We start from the raw sequence: 20574 nt of genomic DNA, 5'->3' as shown, positions 1-20574 counted from the left end.
GTAAATTGCAATATGTGCCGCAAAATAATTAATTAGGCATTTAATTACAGAATTTTACTTTAAAGTAGTTGAAGGTGTTCGAGTTCTTGTGCGAGTAAGGTCCCCCAATTTCGCACAATCTAGCTCAAGACAAGAATTCGCTACCTCGATCCGCCATAGGCGATTGTAAAGACTTCTCCATAATACTAGCAATTATTTATATATAATCTTATATAATATATATTATATATATATATATGAACGTTCCGTTTGGTGTTTCTCTTTCTTGCCACGCTCCGTAGTCTGCTATAAATATTTTCCAGTTTCAATGAGCACCTGTTCACTCTCATGGGCACACAACGATGAGAGTTATACAAACAACCGAAACTACTGCTTCCGTGCGCAACGATGGTTGCGTTGAGCCGTACTTTTATTTTTTTTTTTCTGGTTGCCTTTGGAAACAGCCTTTGTATCGCGCAAGAAACGTTCAGCCGACATGCAATGAGGCTGTACGCCGCGATGGGGTGAACGCATTTGACCCGGAACTTGTAATTCACGCGACGTACATCGCACATTACAAAACACGCCGTCCCTTGTCTATGCAGCTATAGGGTGTCGCATTTAACAAAGATGTCGCCCACTGTACCCCGGACGTTGACAACTGCATGAGCCACAGAAACATTTCCCCCTACCATTATGGTAAACAGGTTTACTCATTGCCGTCTTCTCGGGTTCCGTATTGTGAATGACGATCATAGATCTTGAAACCATGTCACTCTTCTTTCTTTCTTTTTCTTTCTTTCTTTCTTTTTTTTTTTTCACACGGTTGTTTCAACCTCTTTTGTTCACGCTGTACGATCGCAACTGACTTATGAAACGTCGGCGCGCCGTGACAGTTTATGGTGTCTGCATGTCGTCACTTCTAATTCACTGAAATGTTGCGCTGTCACGACCATTTGCTTACACGTGCTAAAGAAAAAGAAAGTAGGGCGAAGGGAGGTTAAGATTGAGCCGAAGAGAGTTATGATATTAAAGTACAGCAAGAACAGAATGGGTTGAACAACAATACTTAGGGCTAGTAGCAAATGAGATCCTTGGAGAAAAAAAAGAAAGAAAGAAAAACGAAACGGGATAGAAGGCCCTGAACGTTACCTAACACTCCAGGCTAAGAATGATGCGAGAAAAAGAAAGAGAAAGCACTACAAAGAGAAACCTCGGAACATCAAACAAAAAACATAACGTATAACTAAGAACAAGGTACTATAAGGATAAATCACCTGAGGCAGCGAGAAATAAAAAAAAAAAAAACGAAAGCGATGATAAAAGTCACAGAAATGAATAATCACGATTGTGCGGCTGTCTGACCCCTACCCGTCATAATTTCTCGCTGCGAAGGCAATATTCCCCTCGGTGGCTGTGTCGCCTTGTCGCAAATGTCGCCCCTCTCGACGTCACCGCCGCCGCCGGCTCGCGATCCCACCTCCCCCTTTTCGAGCGAGGTATCGGTAGCATCGAGATGAATCGAGACGCGAGCGAGCGACGTACTCCTGGCTCTCCTGCGGAAAATAGCTCGTGCCTGCCATAGAGCCTCAAAAAAAAAAAAAAAAAAAAAAAAGCATATAGAGACACTTGACGTTAGTGTTTATATACTGGATAAATAGCTGCAAGCTTGGCGCTTCAGCCAGCGTACACTGTTAATTTAACCCTTAAAAGTGAACAAGGGGGTCAAATGGAACTCTCGTCCTAACCCTTTTGGTGTGAAGGTGTGTGTAATAGATCAATTTATCACCATTTCGCTTTTAAGAGTGTAAAACTGTTTTACGGTGTACGAACAATGGGTACACAGTATACGGACATTTGCCTGGACCTCGTCCGTCTGTGTTCTAACGGCTTTGTGACTTTACACCCTGTGGGTGTAAATGTGTGGGGAATAGATCAATTTAACACCCTTTCGCTTTAAGAGTGTAGACTGCTTTACGGAGTACGAACAATTGGGTATACAGTATGCGGACATTTGCCTGGACCTCGTCCTTCTATTTTAACGGATTTTGTGACTTTACACATGGGTAAATCTTAAACAACAGCAAAAAAGATGCGTTCCAAATGCAAACAATTCGCGATGATCATGCAATGTACGCAGAACATTACTGCCTTGCTGCGTTTAGAAAACTATACACGACTACTCGGAAAGTTAGAAAGATAAAGCGTAATAAGGACGCCACAATAAAGTCTTAAGTCAAGAGTACGAATATTAGACAATATATAGATAAGGATAATGAAGGGAGGGAGGTTAATCAGCACTGATCCCAGTTGGTGTCCTTGCATGCGCTGGGGGATCTGAAAATGGTCCATGTAACGGCTATAATTCCCGTTGTTCCTGATAAAGTCCCTAGATAACGTATAGCTGACTGATGATGTTCATTTATTGACATCCACATTGAAATGAGATGGTTACCAAAAGTCACCTAGCCTGCTTGGGTTAATGCACGTTACACATGTTTTTCATTCTGTAGCATTTTGTATACATCTCCTTAATGTTTATTTCTCTTCCTTAAATCTTTAATATGTACCTGTAGAGCTACCTATGCGGTACCAGCGTCAATCGCTAGAGTTACCGTACATGCTACCATACCTTTGGTAGCATATACAGTAACTCTACCAAATCGCAGCGCAACCGCGGTCGAGCAGCGAACGCAAAGACGTCGACGAACGAACGCCGCGTGATGCGCGCAGCAGGCATGAAGCAACGAGAAGCGACGCAGGGCGAAAGAGAGGAAGGAGGCCGCCGTAAATAACCGCCTCTCGCGGCGGGGGCAATGCATTACGAAAGGCAAAACGGCCGTCATTCCGGGGTTACCCCTGCTTCGCGAGCGAGAAACCAACGCACGCACACGAAGAAAATAAAGAGAGCACAGCGGGCCCTCCTGTCGATGCGGAAAGCAGAGGAGGAGGTAGAGAGGGGGAGGGTGCTCGGTTGGGCGTCCATGCAGCGCTGGCAACTGACCCAAGTGGGTCTCCTTCCCCTATCTGGTTGTGCGCCGCGAGCCCGTTGCGTTGCATCTGTAGGAGCCGGCAGGCAGGAGTCATGTGAGAACGTCCGACGATCCACTTGCTCGTTGCTACAGGCATGTCCGGTGCACCCCCCCCCCCCCCCCCCCCCTCCAAGAGTGCATCCCGGCGTAATAGTGGCTAGTGGCGGCCGGTCGGGCGCGTGCGCATCGCACGAGACTGCATCGATGACGCAGCTATACGGTCAAACTAGCGCGTTCGTATACGGCGCGGCGCGCGATCGGACAATTAGCATTCGCACCGCAACGGGACGTGTGTGCTTGCGAGCGGAGGGGGGTGCTCGGCGGGGGTTTGCCGATTGTTTCGCCAGCATGTCGGACGTCCCACCGGGCGTACGACCGTCCGGGGTTTCCCCTTTGCCGTTGTGTTTTCCTTTTTTTCCCCCTTTCTCTCTGACAAGGTGTTTAGAGACCGTTCACCGCAGTGGCGATCGACTGATCTGTTCTGTACTGTACTGAACGCGAGACGTTGGACACGACTGCGCGGGCCCGAACCCCGGCTGAGGCGGCTGCATTCCGATTGGACTATAGAATGCAGCAGACGCTGGTGTTACCACGCTTTGCGTGCGCGTCGTAGAACGCCACGTGGTCGAAATTAGTTAACCAGAACCCCTTCACTTTTGGTATAGCCCTCGCGTTGCATTGGGACTCGAATCCCCACGTTCATCGCAGAACACGAGATTGTGAGTTTGACAAAATGAAGATTTAATTAATAAAGAGACTCCTCGTTCGAACATCCGCAGCAGCCGGAGTGTCAAACCCGAGGAGGTTTAAAAACCTCATTGGCTTTGACACTCGTGGCTGTCGCGGTGTGATGGATGTGTAATGCAAAATCGGCCGCACGTCAAATAGCTCCTGCTGTGCCGGACTTGGTCCATTCCATTACCACTATATATGCATGCGGCGTATACTCTGTACATTTGACGTCGTTGTTGGTCCAATTTGTCCGATTTTTATATCACCGGTATGGGATCGAAACCTGTTGATCACTCCGTTGTAGCCCTTATTTCCCATGGAGGGGAACACATGCAACGGTGACTTCGCATTTCATTTTCTGATCGAAGTGAAACAAGCTTTTGTCTTTACTTTGCGGAATAAGATAAACTAACTAGCCCAGCAAAACCTATTGATAGGCTGTTTAAATTCTTATATAGAAGAGTGCATGTTGTATATAGCGGGTGTCCCAGCTATCGTGCACCAAGATTAAAATATATGCAAATGCAACGTAGCTGGCCAGAACCAAGGTAATGTTGTTGGCCGTCGCTTGAAGATACTCTGATTAGTTTTTGCATTCCGCCCGATTATAATTAGTCTTAATTAATTAATCAGTTTCTCAAACATTATAATTAGATGTATAAAAGCGTATAAAAGTGGGTGACTGTGAAGAAACAAATGCTCAACCAAAACCGCACCCGGTTGGCTACCCTGCGCTTGGGCAAAGAGAAAGGCACAAAGATAGATACGGAAGAAAGAGGCAGACGATTGTTCACTGTCAGAGTGATTTCCGAGAACGCGTCAAAGTTATGTGTGAATGCGTATGCCATGCAGCATATGGGTAAACCGCTACCTCTTCCTGAAACAAAGCCTATAGCGGTGTTAATGCCTTCTTTTCATCACGTCAATAAATTGAAATTTGGAAACAAACAAGCAGGGATGAAACATTTCGTTAAACGATGTGGAGGGACCAAGAAATGCGATGTATCTGCGAAATTTTCAGTGACAGCGAAGCAGCGGTAATGCGCGGAGCCATATTTTGAACTAGTTAGTATAAAAAAAACTGTGTGCTATACTGTGCATACGTCAACCCCGTTCTCGATTCACGGCGTGCGAGGATAAGCTCCAACGGGGGGTCGCGTTGAAACGAACTTGCACGTGACCGCGTGGCGTCAAAATGACGCCCTTCAACAATCTTCTCTGCCCCCTCCTGCCTCTTTCTTTATTTTTTTCCGCCCTTTCTGCACGCCTCATTGAAATGCGTGCGCGGACTCCACTACACGAAACACGAGACCCGCGCATGAAATTCTATTGCCCCGCAGCAAAGAAAGGGCGGGGGGGGGGGGGGGTCATTCTGTGACCCTTGCTGCGGGAGTGCGTGCAAGCCGCCTTCGCGCTTAGTTGGTTATTCATACTTATTATTCGCGGGTAATGCGAGCAACGTGGCTGCCCGAGTATATCCAGTAGGAGGTGGGGGAGTACGGGAACAGTGTGGGAAAGTTTGCCTCGATGTTGTCACATGCCGACAACTCGCAGCGCTCGAGGGTGAGACCTGTACCACGGCTGTTGGTGATGGCGATTTCTTCGTGGCGTTGTAATCTGATTCGCGAGTTTAGTATGCAAATTGTCGTTCGTCGCGTGATTAAAGCCGTTGGATGTTGGAACCGCGAATTCATTTAGCCATCAAAGTGAGCGTCTGCGTCGCCATGAATAGTTGAACACTGAAGTGCCTTTCTAAATATAGGTTTGGGATGCTGGGTTTTGGATACTGGGCTTGGTATATCGGGCGTTTGAAACTTGGCTCTTTAAACTGGGCTTGAAACTGGACATTTGGAAATGGACTTTTGAAACTGGACTTGTGAAATTAAGCTTCTGAAGTTGGCTGGCAGCGCCCGTCCCGTTTATGTGTTCATTATCTTGTGGTCGTCTGTTTAGTGCTTAGATCTATGTAGTTAATTAGCGTCGTGCGCCAACTAGCTAAGCAACATATTCTTCATGTGGAGCTGACCTTGTACAGATCGAAAATACGGCTCGTGATATGGATTTTGTGGAACCGGAGCTTGTGAAGCTATGATGTCAAGCTTTAAGCCAAGCTGACGATACCACGATTGCAATATGGGGCTTGTGATAACAGGATTGCGATTTTTGAGCCTTATACGAACCGACTTCGAAACAGCTTTCCAGAGTGCTTGAGACCGTGCGCAAAACGTTGTGTGAACCATTTGCATGATCAGTACGGAACGTTCAGTTGAGCACGTCAAGCGAGGCCTCTCATGGGATGTTGCCCATGTTTGTTTTATCGGTCCATTGCACTATGATGTACTGCACTTTATTTGCTGTACACTTCTCCGTTGTCTGCAGCAATCTTCGCCTAAAAACGTCTTCTAACCAGCCACTTCCCAATCGCGGAATGGTTCTACAGACAGTTATCTGGTTTCACTCCGTGGGCGAGTCTTAGTGCGTCCGTAGGCCGCCTTCTTTTACTCGAATGGGGACGCCGTTGGTTCGGCAATAACGTTTTTCACCACCATGCACGTGCCTTATCACGCATATATACCACGACCGATCTGGCTCCTTTTTCATTTCTGCAAATAACTTCTTTCATTGTTTTGGCACATGACTTCGGATCACTGAAACAGCTGTTGTATATATAGATGGCAGCGCGCCTCTATAGACACAGTGAGAAACACCGAAACAGACGCAAACAAACGCTTGTGCTTGTCTCTGCGTTTATCCGCGTGTCTGCAGAAGTCATTCGTCTTATATACTCCGCTGGCTATACCTCACGCAAACCAGCGCAAACAACGCCAATAACGAGAAACTCCAACTTGGTGCTACCTTTCGTGCGGAAACCATGGGCGCTGGAAACCGAATGATGTCGTCCCGACTAGCCCTAGCAGAAATGCCTTTTCTGTGAAGATCTACAGAGGTCCCAGTGTTTTTACCACATAATGGTCAACCAACTAACCTATACCAATATCTCCTTAGCATGAAATAGCGCTTCGTATTTAGCAACCCCCTCTATACTAGCCCGCAGTGGGTGATCATTCGCCTCCAACACGTGCGTGCCTAGACAAACTAACGTACAAACAGCAAAGAAAACAGCAAGATATGTGGCGAAGAGGGTTGGGGTTCGGTGACAGGAAGGGGGTTGTTTGCATGCAGCTGTGCGTTGAGCGGACCCGCGTGTTTGCCAATCTCCCCTTCTCTTTTATGCTTCTTTTTTTGCGGGAGGGGGGGGGGGTAGGGGGGATGCCCTTTCTTTCCAAGCGCTCCTTTCAAGTCGCCCGGACGCCCTTTTGGTGTACTCGCGTCACTCCCTCTCCTAGCCGAGCGCGGACCGCTGGGTGGTTGTTGCTCCGTGACGACTCGGAGCCACGTGTTTCGAATTATCCCTAGCAACGCGCATTAACACCTTTCCTATCGTAAATGGTCTTTAGAGAGACGCTACAAGAGCGCAATACCAAATTAAATTAGACCTCGCAAAGCAGTCTATGAAACGTACAGTTTTTCATTATCTGGTGCAAAATGTTTGTCTTGCGGTCTATTAAAGGACCACTGACAGCCAACTTTTTTGTTTGTGACTTTTATGGTTTAATGAGTAAGTAGGTCTGCGTCTGATAATCACAGAATGAAACCATAAATGTTCCAACGTGATGTATTAATGCTAGCGTGGTTAACTATGATTACATTTAACGTCAATTCAAAACGTGCGCCCAAAACCGTAAGAACGTGGTATAGCGCGCTCAAAAAACCGGGGACGTTGAGGAGCTCGTAATTCAGAATTTGTCCGCAGCTGTAGAAGCCGCCTACGGTCGACGTCTGCTGTCCGTCTGCGAGACGATGACGATCAATACTGTGTTTTTTATAATAATAATAATTATTATTATTACTTATTATTTCTTTAGTACTGCGACTTTGCAGAACAGGCTCACTTCCAACATTATTCTATTAGTTACTATTTTGTGTCAGAAACAAACTGTATTTGATTTTCTTAGGATTTTTATGTGTCTGTGAGCGGCGATAGATGCGAACGCTTCGGCTGTGGTGACGGACCGGCCAATAACATGTCCGCTGCCGGCGCCGCTCCGTTGCAGATGTCAAGCAGTCTGCGCGAGTTGCTTGTTCGTACGTCGTCCGATCCAAAGCCGATCCAAAGCCACAGTTCTGTAGGAACTTGGAAATCGGTTGCGCACAGTAGTTGGCATGCAAGTCGGACGCCGGATCGTGCCGTGTCTCTTATAACGAGCAGAGGAACAACCCTAACGGAAGCGAGGAAGCAGCGTACCGTCTGGGCTCCGCGCAAATATCCCGATATATATATGACGTCGACAATACTCACGGAGCCTGCAAAGCGTCACAGAGAGGCCGAGCAGCCACTAAATGTGTCATATCGATATGACGATGTCGCGAGGTGCTGGCACTCGAGCATTCCCGCTTGCTTCAAAACCGTAATAGAATATGTTCTACGCAACGTTCGCCATCAATATCCCGTAAGATGTACCTATGTATGCAAGAGAATCGAACGCAAATATCTCGAGCTTGAAATTTTGGTGTCAGTGGTCCTTTTAAAAGTAACCGAATGTGTGCCGAGGAAAGAAAAACACTCGCCGTGAATGACTGTGGCTCTGGCGTTTTGCTGCTAAGCAGTGAGGTGCAGTCGAACCTCGATATAACGAAGTTGTACTTGCAGCGAAAAACTTCGTTATATCGCGAATTTCGTTTATTCGAGTTTTCGTTAATTCAACGGATCTAAAATCGGGAAATAAAAATAGTTCGTTACATCGCGAATGTCGTTAAATAGGGGTTCATTATATCGAGGTTTCACTGTAGCAGGTTCGAATCCCGGCGGTCGCGGCCGGTTGTCTCGCAGCACTCACGGAGGATACGCGTTGCCATATGATGTCTTAACGTTTTATCTAAAACCATGTGCTGTCACGTTTTGGCAATGAACGCAAAACTGCAAAAGAAAGCGTGCTGTGAAAAGTTTTTTTTTTCTTTTGATTGTCGACCGTGTTTTGAAGAAAAGAACCTCTAGGACATTCTTATTTTCTTTTTTTATATGCAGGAGGACATGATGCACATGACGTCTACGATTGGTCGTGGTATGGTACGTCGGATGATCCTTTTAACCAAAAACGTGACAACACTTGGCTGGGTTAGTGAAACGCACACTGCATCCTTGTTTTTCCCCTTGATTCTAAAAGCGTCCTCTGAACATAGCACGCAGACACTGTCCGATATTTGATACGCAGCGCACAAATCTTGCCATTTTTCTGGCCCGTCATGACAGTGCTCACATCATATTGTCATATTGTCTATAACCGTCGCCAAAGTCAGAAAGCGACCACAAGCGTATCCTGCGATAGAGAGAAGAGTGTATGCAAAGAGAGAGAGAAAATGTCGCAGATGTATGCAAACTTGAGCAAATAATGCAGAAAAGACAGCCCGTGAAAGCCTGCTGGATCATGGCTTAGTGTACTGCCCCAAAACTACTGTAGGCTTTGCAAATGCTTCATCCGATACCCGTTGCATTTCCTTTGTTTTACTCGAGTACTTTCAAGTACTTCGTTATATCCGAGTATAGTACTTCTATACTTTCCGTTATACCCGCCGCATGCTTCCGAATGCTGGCTTCCCGCTGCGTGTTCCGACGGCTTGGTCATACGGCCGCTTCTGTGGCTGCGATGGAGGCTATTACGTCGCTGGCCTTTCTCTGGCTCAAATTCGATATACCGGCCATGTTGCCACACCGTCGCCGGCCACCGTCGCATAAAACCCATCGTGGAGCTCGCGACTTCTCTGTAAATGTCGCCGTATCTCCCAAAGCTGGAAGTATAGGGTGACTGTGATAGAAACGAAGAGGGAAAGGTAGGGGAGGTCAACCAAGGAAGTGCCCTGTTGGCTACCCTACACTTGGGGATGGGATAATAGACTTCGCATATAGATCCAGGGACACACACGTATACCGTACCAGTGCTAAGAGTATATGCGAGCTCGTAAACATAGCACGACCTCCGGACATCCCCCCATAGAAGGACATCCGGACATCCCCCTAAGATCCGCGCATGGTCTACGCGTATAGAGCACAAGCATGCTCGCATTTTTTTTTTTCTGTGTTGATAAAAAGTTTTCGACATTTTTAGGCGCACGTTAAGGTAGCATATCACTGACAAAAATCCGCGATTCTTTATAGTATAGTCACTATAATTTAGCGATGCCAGCTGCAGAAAAAGGAAGAAAGAAGGAAGGAAAGAGGGGAAGGAAATAAGGAAAGAAATAAAGCATGACAAGCTCCTAATCTCTGCGAGGCACTCCGCGGATACCCGCTGCTCCACGGTAAAGCACTTTAAGAGTTGTTCGCCAACAGTTGCGGATGATGAGTCAGGACCAACAAACCCTGCGGCAGCGTCTCCCGCGCTCTCTATCAGCCAGCGGCCAGCTATACAGCACGCCGGCCCGCACCAACCAAAAGTGCGCGAAGCAGCCAGCGGTGGCGCTGGCGTTCCCCGCTGAGATTCGCGTCCGGGCGCGCTCCCCGGCCAACGCCTGCGGCGTGCGCTGTGTGTGCGTGCGTTTGCGAGCGCGCCTGTATCAGCGTCGCCTGGCGTCGCACAGTCAAGCAGCCTCCGGGGCCGCTGAGAGTTTTCGGAAATCTCGGCCAGCCGTGCGCGCGTAGCTGTTTTCTTACGGGGTGAAAGCTGTACAACACTCCCTCCTCGTTCTCCTCCTGTCTTTCCCACCTAACCGCTCCGCGCGCACGCGCGGCAGTGACGTCGGCGGTTATGGCGGAAACCGTTAATCGCGCGAGAAACGCGCGAGTTAATCCGGGATCAGCCCTTGGGCAAACAGCCGAGCGGGGACGCCCTGGCTGCCGCCTCGTACGGGTGGCGAGAACGGGACGACGCCTTTGAGATTTCGCCTGGCTGGCCCACCTCCTGTGTATTGGAGAACGGTCGTGCGATTCTTTCAGCGTATGCACGCAGCGGTGGTGGTGGCCTTTCCGGGAGCCCAGCGTGGTCCCTCTGCAGAGTGCCTCTTGACGGCGGTGCAGCCCCTGGCTTCGAGTCCACTCGTGGTCTTCCCCCGCATATTTGTTGTCTCGCGCGTGTTCCGACCCCGAGAAGTGAAACTCGAAACAAAGAGATGTGCGCAAGGCTTGCGTGCAGGAATTGCAGTACGGAACAACGCGTCCCAAAATTTTCCAACAAGTTCTCGTTTGGTTTTCAACAAGTTCCAGCTGGTATATGCCGACAGGCCGAGACGCCATTTTTGTTGGATGTGGTACTTGTTACTCTAACCTCTTGGAAAGCAAATTGTTACTCCAAACTCTTGAAAACCTTCTGGATACGGTTGTTGGCGCCTTTAGTCGTATCCGTCTGATCAAATGATTTCACACAATACGACGCGGCGACCGATAGGCGTCGACCGATAGGATGCGGGAAACGACACGACGAGGCAACCGATACGACGTGTACCGCGTCGGAAAACAGGTTGCTCCGACTGTTGTTGGAAGATGCTGTAACCATTTGGAAAGTCTTTATTGGTGGTAACCCGTTGGACCATATTGGACACGTGTACGACTAGTTGTAACTTTGCGTCGTATACGCTGAATGTGTTTCGCTCGCCGACATTCGCCGACGTTAGCATACCGGTCTTCAGTCATCTCAGGTTTCTACCACTTCGTAGTATACGCTGCGATAAAGGTATATGTGCAGGGCGTTTCAGCGAACACTTTCAAACATCTTTAAAGGTTGCCTGTTGCATATAGAACAATAATACGAGTAGTTCATAAGCTGGTCTACTCGAAGAGGTGGGCATTAGTTGCACAAAAAAGTGAAATGCATAGTCGAATAATTAACAAAAATCATTAAGTTTTCACTAATTACATTATGGCGCATATTGCAATTTACAAATTATAGCCGTGGAGTTCGCAAGGCAGATCCACTTGGAACGACTTCTCAGGATGACACCAGTTTCGAGGTATTGATTCCCGAACTTTACGGAGAAATGCATCGGTGTTTCAGTTAATTTCTTAACAAAGCGTCGTTTAATGCATTGAAGCACATAAGTATATTATACATTTAAAGAATTATACGCTGTTGATTATGTGCTGCATGGACTGTACCACGCGGGTTGGACTACGTCTTGTGTTGTCCCCCTGGCGTTGTTGTGACATAATGTTCGGCACGTCTCTCTAATGGCTTGTTGACGTTGCACACATTGATTCGAGTATAACGTAGCAAACACTGTTTCAGAGTTGCATCCTTCGCGAAATTTTGTTCCACAATAACTGTCGTCGTCGTCAATAGCTTCTAAGTTTCCATCTTTTGACCCAACGATTCAGGCATTGAATTTCTGCCGCTGTCAGGAACGCCACAGACGTACATAAATAATGTTATTCACGGGAAAAGAGCTGGTGCACATTGCAACGTTAGAGCAAGCACGGGCCCGCAAGAACGCGGGAAGTTGTTCTTTGCGGGCAGAATTACATCATATCCCGGCCATGGCGGCCGCATTGCGATGGGGGCGAAATGCGAAGACACCCGTGTACTTAGATTTAGGTGCGCGTTAAAGAACCCCAGGTGGTCGAAATTTCCGGAGCCCCCCACTACGGCGTGCCTCATAATCAGATCGTGGTTCTGGCACGTCAAACCCCATAATTAAAAAAAAAAGAATTACATCCTATATATAAAGCGAGTAACGTACAAGCCAGGTTGAAGTGTGCCGTAGCTAGATGTTTGTAACGTCTTCCAGCTGCGCAGATAAGGCATTGTTAATATACAGCGCAGGGCCCGGCAGGGTTAATATAACGATTCTATATTCCGATGCCATTAGTTATCGCGCTTTATCAGTGTTCCGAGCGGCACTGCACCTGCGTTATCAACAGGATCTGCCTTTCGAGAATGGTGGATGATAAGACAGGAATAGAATCCCGAAGAATCCTTACACTATATCGGTCCAGCCGTATGCTTTGCATGTAGTTGTCTCGTGGAACACGTTTATGCGGCGTAGGTGTATTTAGCCGATGCGACCATTTACAAAAATGAGGTTGTTGCCTTTGACGTACTTCACCTCTACGGGGAAGTACGTACACTACGTTCGGAGCGTTTTTCTTTTTTTTCTTTTTTTGTGCGGTGTGAGTGTTTACACAAGCAGTTTTAAGTAGGATGTGCTAGTTCACAAGACGCGTGGTAGCGTTGTAGCTGCCACGCACCCCTCCTGCTACCTGGTAAACCACGAATGCTTAAGTGCCTTGCGGGGTTCGCGCGGTCAAGCTAAAAACTCTCCATTAGCAGGGCACCTCTTTAGTCTCAACAAAGGGCGTTCGCCTACCGAGAAGAACTCGGAGCTCTTTTAGCCGCGCACCAACGGGCGACGAACTGTCTGGAGTCGCTCGCACGTGGCAGGCTCCGCGGAACTGGCCGCAGTTTCTGCAAACCGCCGAGGTGTGCAAGCCGAGCGGAGCTATCGAGGCAACGCGCGGGGCTGCAGCCTCGGCAGGATATTTAGACACGCTGATTGAGACTTGACAAGCGTGCCATTTGCGCGCGCGCGCGAGCGCGGCGACCTCCCCCGCTTCCTTCTTTTCTTCGACCTGTCTCGGCGGCCTGGCGGGGGTGGACATTTCTGGCGTCTCGCCTGCGCGGCAGCAGCGCCGTCACTGTTTGTATGCAGCGGCACTGCTTCCCCAATGGCAGTATAGTTCTCCCTGCGGTGATCATCGGCCCGGCTGGCGCGACGGGCCTTGGAAACCATTGTGCACTCGCTTCCCCGGTGGGCACACCGCAGCGGAGTCTGAAATTGCCCCGGCGCGTGGGTGGCTGGCGTGTCTGCCCTGCCTGTTCGTGTGTGTGTGTCCAGGGAATGACGAGCAGAAAAAAAAAATTGAGTAGAGTAAGAAACGGGTATGCTGGAAGAAGGGGGAGTCATTGTCACGGGTGACGCTTGTGGCCGTGTCTGTCAAAATTCCTTCGGGAGAAGCCTTCTCAGTTGTAGCTCTCTGTACGGAGTGGTATAGCAGCGTGCAGAATCGGAAAGCAATAGCACGGGCAGGGTGTTTGCAACCACGGGTCTGTTGTGTTGGTGGAGGCGCGAACACTGTGACTGTGTGCGGGAATCCGCAGCCCCTACTGTGTGTGTATGGGGAAAGGGGGAGGCGATCGGAGTGAGGACTGTGTCCAATGCGACTGGCACGCCGGTGGACACGCCTGTGTCTGTCTGCTGTGTGGCGTGTTGGCCCGTCGACAGTCTGTGCACTGTCGCGAAACGTAGTGGTAGAACCACGTGGTCTGCTGTGATATGTATTGCCTATAACGCCAACATTCCTTAAACGAAAAGTCGTTCGTTCATGAATTCATGCAATGTTGCGCTGTTTTGTTCACTCAGACGTGAGTCATGCAGTATCAAAATACTGTTAGGGTGTCCGGGGCAGTTGATTCCCCTCTTCCTTCACCCAAGATATATATCTATATATCTATCTATCTCTCTATCTATCTATCTATCTATCTATCTATCTATCTATCTATCTATCTATCTATCTATCTATCTATTTCTCTATCTATCTATCTCTATCTATTTCTCTATCTATCTATCTCTATCTATTTCTCTATATCTATCTATCTCTATCTATTTCTCTATATCTATCTATCTCTATCTATTTCTCTATATCTATCTATCTCTATCTATTTCTCTATATCTATCTATCTATCTCTATTTCTCTATATCTATCTATCTCTATCTAGCGAATCTCCTTCCTCCACTAACGAGAGGTCGACGGCAGTTCTCCGAGCAGCCGTTGTTATCATTACAGGCAGCCCATTTTGCGTATGAGCAAATTTTGTCGAAAAGGTGCACTTTCCCAGCTGCTATCACAACCTGTCCAATCTACGTTATTTTGCCGCTATGCATATTGGTGTGCTGCCAATCATTGGTGCATTTACGTCAACCAAATCAACTGCGCATCTAAACACACACCTCCTGCTGGCCATTTGCAGGATTTGCTCGGCTGCCCTGGAAACAGTGTTGCACCCAGTTGGACCCGCGTTTAATCAGCGTATTCTTCTCGGTGTACATGTTTCAATTTCCACCCCCCTCTTCTAAGAGCTGTATATGCTTCTCCAACAAGCCCAACAGGTATAATACTCCTATAGGACAACGTTTGCCCCCTCACAAAACATCCTACATAACCTTGCGGACTTGCGCAGATGCGATTCGCTGCACGTATAAGGACGCATGTATAGAGAAAGAGCGCTACAGAGCATATAAACCTACTCGCGGTGAAACAGTGCACAGCGCGCTCGCCCTGTTCACTGTCTCCGCATGTACGCTTACTAGCGCAGTTAATCAGGTGTAACGAAGTTGTTTTGGCTCCAAATGCCCAGCTTTCCTCCACATCTGTCAAGCTGGTGAAGATTTAACAACCCTCCTGCAGAACGTATCGTGAGATGTTGGTGAAAATGAAAATAGCATGATTTGTAGTGACAGAATCGAGCATGCATGCTGCTCGGGATTTGAGTGGGAATGATAATTTTAAATTGGCACAGAAAGGCACGAAAACACGGCAAGCGGCGCGAAATGACGGTCAAACGTTCGTACTTGAAACGTATGCATTGAAATTACTGTATACAGTGGAATCTCGTTGATACGATCCTGCATAATACGTATTTTTTTGCATGCCATTTATTTTTCGTATGTACGATTATGCTCGGATAATACAATTTTCGGATGCTACGTTTTATTTTCAGGTTCCCGTGAAGATCGTACCAACGAGATTACATTATATACTTAAAGTGGCTGTTATGAAGTGCACAATGCTTATTGTTTAACATCGCAGTCTTTATATTACATAGACGTTTGCGCTGTAATCTATGCGTTATTTCGAGCTAAAATAAAGTTCACGCTGAAGAGCGGCGCTGTCTCTGCCGCCACGAGTGGAGTCGCTGAGCCGTGTCTCTCATTGCATGCATGGCGGCGCACGTGAGTGCTTTTGTACGCGCGTGAGAACCCCGAGAGCGGTCGTCTTCGTGTGAGCTACAAAATGTAATCGACTAATTTGGTGCGAGCGCTGCAGTAATAGCACTGCTAGAGTAGATCTATACCACTCCATGCGAACAGGGAAAGGCAGTGGAAGACGCCGTCTGCTCGCGTCTGCTCTATATTGCCGTTGTCGAAGCATCGTAAAAGAAGACGGTCTGTACAGAAGCACAACTGTTCGATCTGTTTTCGTGCGTACCCCACAGCACTCGTATGTTCTTCCCACTGTTATACGAGTGGATGCCGGGGTCATGGAATGGCTGACAAGCCCAGCATTCCATGCGGGAGGAGCGGGAGCCTTGCGAAGCCGTGGAGAGTATACTATATTCAGGCAACTCGACGTCACTGTCGTTGGGGAATTTGTCTGCCGAATCCCGGGTGTTTGTCAAGCGGCTGCCAATTGGCGATGTTCGTCTGAAACCGCAATCGTCGCGAGCAGAGCCAGCTAACGTTGTCGGTCACTTCCGCTAGTTTTCTAACAAATGAACTAGAGTTTAGCAAAGTATAAGCTATGTTAACCGAACGAATTCTTATTTGTTCGCCAATGGCAACGTCATAACACGTGCTTCGTAGCTCGTTCGGATCACGGAATGCTGTCTTTTTTTTTTTTTTTTTGCCGGGAATCTTCGCGCGGTCGCCTTGCGTGTGCTGACCTCAGTTGCGCATGAGTGTATATAGCGCTTCGTCTGTGAGTGCTCTTTGTCCTGTGTCAGATCTATCACGCTATGTACAGTACGTATCATGTTCATTAAAGAGAACAGCCTCGCTAACCTCCCGGCCTTTTCCTTATGACTTCTCTCACGCTCTCTCTTAAAGAGAAACTAATTTGTTCAACAAATGCACTGATATATGAGCTAAGGCACAAACATGGCGTCGTCTCTCGTGTTTCCATGGTTACCTTTTCCGAGAGCTGCACCCTTTCTTGTATGGTGAGTCTTGTCGAGGAGGTCTCGCACTCACTTTTGTTACAATAGGACACCAAACGTACAGATCTCACGCGGAGTTCGACTAAGATCTGCTGCACTTTCGCAAATCTACTAGCCGGTGCCATCTGTTAGGTACGGGGTACACATGCCGACGGCGCGCTGATTTTTTTTTTTTTTTTTTTCGCACAATCGCGGGCGCGCACTCCGCACCCCTGTCCGCCATTGCCGTGTTCCTGGTGAAACCTTTTGTACGTACGTATGTGACAGAATCGACACCTCTGAGAGGAATATATATATGCCCTCGAGACGCACTCTGCATCTCGTTTCTTTTGACCGACGTTGCGTTTCTGCGCAGGGGGGTGCATAAGCGACAAGACGCGCAGTGCGCAGTTGACAAGCCGTATCTGTATATACACCGGGCTGCCCAAGTGGCGTGTTTTCTAGTGCCTCACTGTACGGCCCTTGTAGGGATGGCCGACGCCTCTCAGGGAGGCGTCGAGAGCTCCCATCGTGCCTTGCGATCAACAGCGCGGAGGACCACACGCTGCGCCAAGGGTCTGCGCCGCGGCGTCGGTGCGGTGTGGAGAGGGGGGTGAAGTGAAGGAGGGGGAGGGTGTTTCACTGGCGTCTCGATTCCATTGGGCGGCGCGGTATCGACCGGGCTTCTGGGCGGGCGCCGCTGGTGCTGGCCCTCTCGACGGGAGGAGAGGGGGCGCGCCGGGGACGTTGGGCTCTGGCCGCTAAGCCTATGCGAGCCGCGGTGGTGCATTGCGCGCGTACCCGGCCTCCCTTTTCTGCCTGTGTCTGGAGGGGCCTGGGCTCTGGCTGCAGCCGCAGCGGCGCAACGCGGGGTCGCCGTATCGACCGCCTCTTCGGGGGCTCTGCGTCGGCATGCACTTAGCTCCCGGCTCCGCCATCCAGAACCCACGCATCTGGCGGCCTCGATTGGCGGCTCGGATACTCGGGAGCCACCGGGCTCTTGCTTTAGGGCTGCACGTGGAAGCTGCGTTGGTGGGCTGTTCAAATAGGGAGAGATACGATTGGGAAAATGTGCGAGCGTGGCTAGAATACGAACGTTGAATGTCGAATTGAATGCCGAATATTTTTAGGTTCTAGATATAAAGAGAGAAGGGGAAAAAAAAGTAGGGAGTTTTAACCCTGTAATGCCCATGATATCTCGAAATTCCGTTTTAGTCACGGGAAGCCTAACACACAGACTATATCAGCGTTATTGTTATACGCTAAAGCGGGGTCTCAGTGTTTGCTACAATATAACAGATCAATTAGTAATCACTTATTTGCTGTATGGATCAAGTTCTAACTAAAATAACATATATCACTTTATGAATTTTTTACAACCGTATACTTTCCATGAAAGGAGAAAAAATATATAAAGCTGACTGCATAGCATGCATTTAAATAACAACAAATGAAGGAACGCAAGTCTGTATAAGATTTGTCACACTACGTATAGCATGGGTACGCGTGCCCACATGAGCCGCCAGTAATTACCTTTAGGCCAAAGACGCAGCAACGAAATGGACAAATTTATATAGCATTTCATTAACCGCTTCCCGGTATATTCAGGCGTTACCATGTAATTGAAGCTGTATAAAATACCCGGTATTTGAACAGAGTACGTCAATTTAAACATAACTTCAGATTCGTATTTGGATTGCCGATTCGTCGGAGGCCCCATGGAAACGGAGAATGTACTCGATTCTGTTGCGCGATCCAAAGACATTTGTTCACACGTTCGTACAGCGTTGGGGAACACAAAGATGCTATGGTCTGGCTCCGCAAATTATGTTCCGTTGAATGTGTGTAAAACATTTGGCAGATTGACTATACATAGAGACGGCAAGGATTGGCAGGATTGTCTTCTGTAGCCGTTTGCTTGCTTGTTTTGAACGTGATTCTGTTCAACTGCGGCAGCATGTAAAAAAAAAAAAAACTCAAAACTGTTTCCTGTGTCCGTCCGCTACGTTCTCGTTCTCGTTGTTGGTGTCCTGAATGTTCGTGGCACATACCTATTATGGGATACTGGCAGCCATGAATCGAAAGGTTAAGAGAAAGGGCAAGAAGAAGGTGGGACAAGCAATTTGGAAGTTGCCACCTGGAGATAAAAATTCTAGGGCGCTGGAAAAAGTATAGACATAAAAACAGGTTTAACACAAAACGGTCAATTAAAGAAAGAGAAAGAAAGGAAAAAAAGCTTATTAGTCTAGCAGGATAATCAATTGGATTCAGTAAGGTCACCATCTTCAGACCGCTTTCTCATCCTACCTTTCTTATGACCTCGTCGTATGTGTAACAAAGAAAAACAATTTGCCCCCCCCCCCCCCCCCCCCCCCCAAACCAGTGGGCATACAACTCTTGCCTCCTTACAGCGGGTTCACCTTTATCGGCCTCATGTCTCTGGTCGTTTAGTGCATAACTGCATTGGTTGCCAACCACGGGGTCAATCAGCCTCCTCGCCACAAATTCGTTGATGCATTCCGAAAGTATCGCGTGGCTTACTTCTGCCGTTCACCGCGCGTTCTTTTCTCTGTTTGTTGTTTGCTATATGAGATATGGTCGTAGTATAATAACTACTATGTCGCGTTGTTTTTTGCTCTCATTTCTTTGTTGCTGGCTGGGTGAGGGTCATGTCGCATTCCGCATGCGTTAATACTCCTTGATCTGGCATGTATGCATGTTTGTGCCACCGTGTTGAGGCAAGAAATTATTTCGGCGTTTGAAGTCAAAAGCTTCGAAAGTTGGAACAATGGCACTCGATTCGATGGCCGAGCGTGACTTGTCGCATTGAATTTTCGAAATTCCTTGGGAAGAACCCCGGAGAGGGGGAGAGAAAAGGAAGGAAGCAACGAAAAAAGATTTATTCGCAAACCCATACGTCTTCTTTCTGGTGCTCGCTTTTCATGACCGCAATAAGCGTTCGGGGCTGCGCGCAGAGGCCACAGCCTTACACCTGCAGCGATATACTGCTTGCCCCCCACCACCACCGCACAAGTGCCGCACACTCACGACGAAGAAGCAGAGGCAACAGCGGGGTTCTGTTGTGACCTGTCCGTGTCCCTACAGGTGTATACCAACCAACACCGAGGGTGGTGGCGGTGGTTCCTTTCGGCGAGGTAGTGGCCGATGCGCGTAAAAAGAAAAGAAAATGTTGCCGCTCTCTGATGCTCGCGCAATGCGTGCGCATCTCCATGGCTCGGAAGCCGCGTAAAAACAGCGGGCCTCCATTTACGACGCGCGCGCCGCGCGCGCGCTTACAGCGCCTCGCAGCGGCGGCGGCCACCGCCGCCGCACCATAAAAGAAACGGCGCCGCTGCCGACGACGACGCAGCTCACGACGCAGTTGTAAACCGCGCCTGACGCAATAACGCCACGACTCGCCGCGAAAGAAAGAGCGCTCCCCCACTGCCTCCACCGACTTCGTCGTACGACGGGCTCGACGCCTGGCAACATCCGGCATTGTTTCTTTTATTTCCCGCGCTTTTTCCTCCGTGTTCTTGTTTTTCCCGGAGGGCGGTGGCGGGCGGGAGGGCGACGAGCCGAGCGCTCGGCGCGGACCTTTTTTCCTAGCGCTGTCATTGATGCATGAGCGGCGCGAGGCGCTCCTGTCGAAGACGAACGTCCTCTACCGCCCCGTGACGTGCGCGCGTACCGCACAGCCGCGACTACGAGAGTTGGCGGCGGTAAGCGGCGGCAACATCCCCCGAGCACAATGATGGATGCCCGGAATCCTCCATGCATTGATGACAGAGCGTCGAAGCGCGCCGAGTGAGACACTTTGCATGGCTTACGCGCCTGTACCGAGCCGCCTTGTGTCCGACGAGTCTTGTTCA

The 20574-nt window shown here is 48.7% G+C and overlaps 1 protein-coding gene across 5 annotated transcripts in view; it reads left to right on the top strand.

Annotated features, from left to right (window-relative positions):
- LOC119463354 (homeobox protein OTX2) overlaps window positions 1-20574 on the top strand; it is a 98416-nt gene that overhangs the window by 54329 nt on the left and 23513 nt on the right. Inside the window, exon 3 of one of the 5 annotated variants that reach the window (XM_049656401.1) lies at window positions 8830-8871. The exons of 3 other annotated variants lie outside the window; for them this stretch is intronic. In XM_049656401.1, coding sequence (XP_049512358.1) covers window positions 8830-8871 — 42 coding nt within the window. Of the gene's footprint in view, window positions 1-8829; window positions 8920-20574 lie in introns of all 5 variants that reach the window. One more of the 5 variants, XM_049656398.1, reaches the window with a different exon arrangement.

The sequence above is a fragment of the Dermacentor silvarum genome, chromosome 9 (genome assembly GCF_013339745.2).
Source record: "Dermacentor silvarum isolate Dsil-2018 chromosome 9, BIME_Dsil_1.4, whole genome shotgun sequence".
In the NCBI taxonomy this organism is placed as follows: Eukaryota; Metazoa; Arthropoda; class Arachnida; order Ixodida; family Ixodidae; genus Dermacentor; species Dermacentor silvarum.
This window is presented reverse-complemented; position numbering and strand designations above follow the sequence as displayed.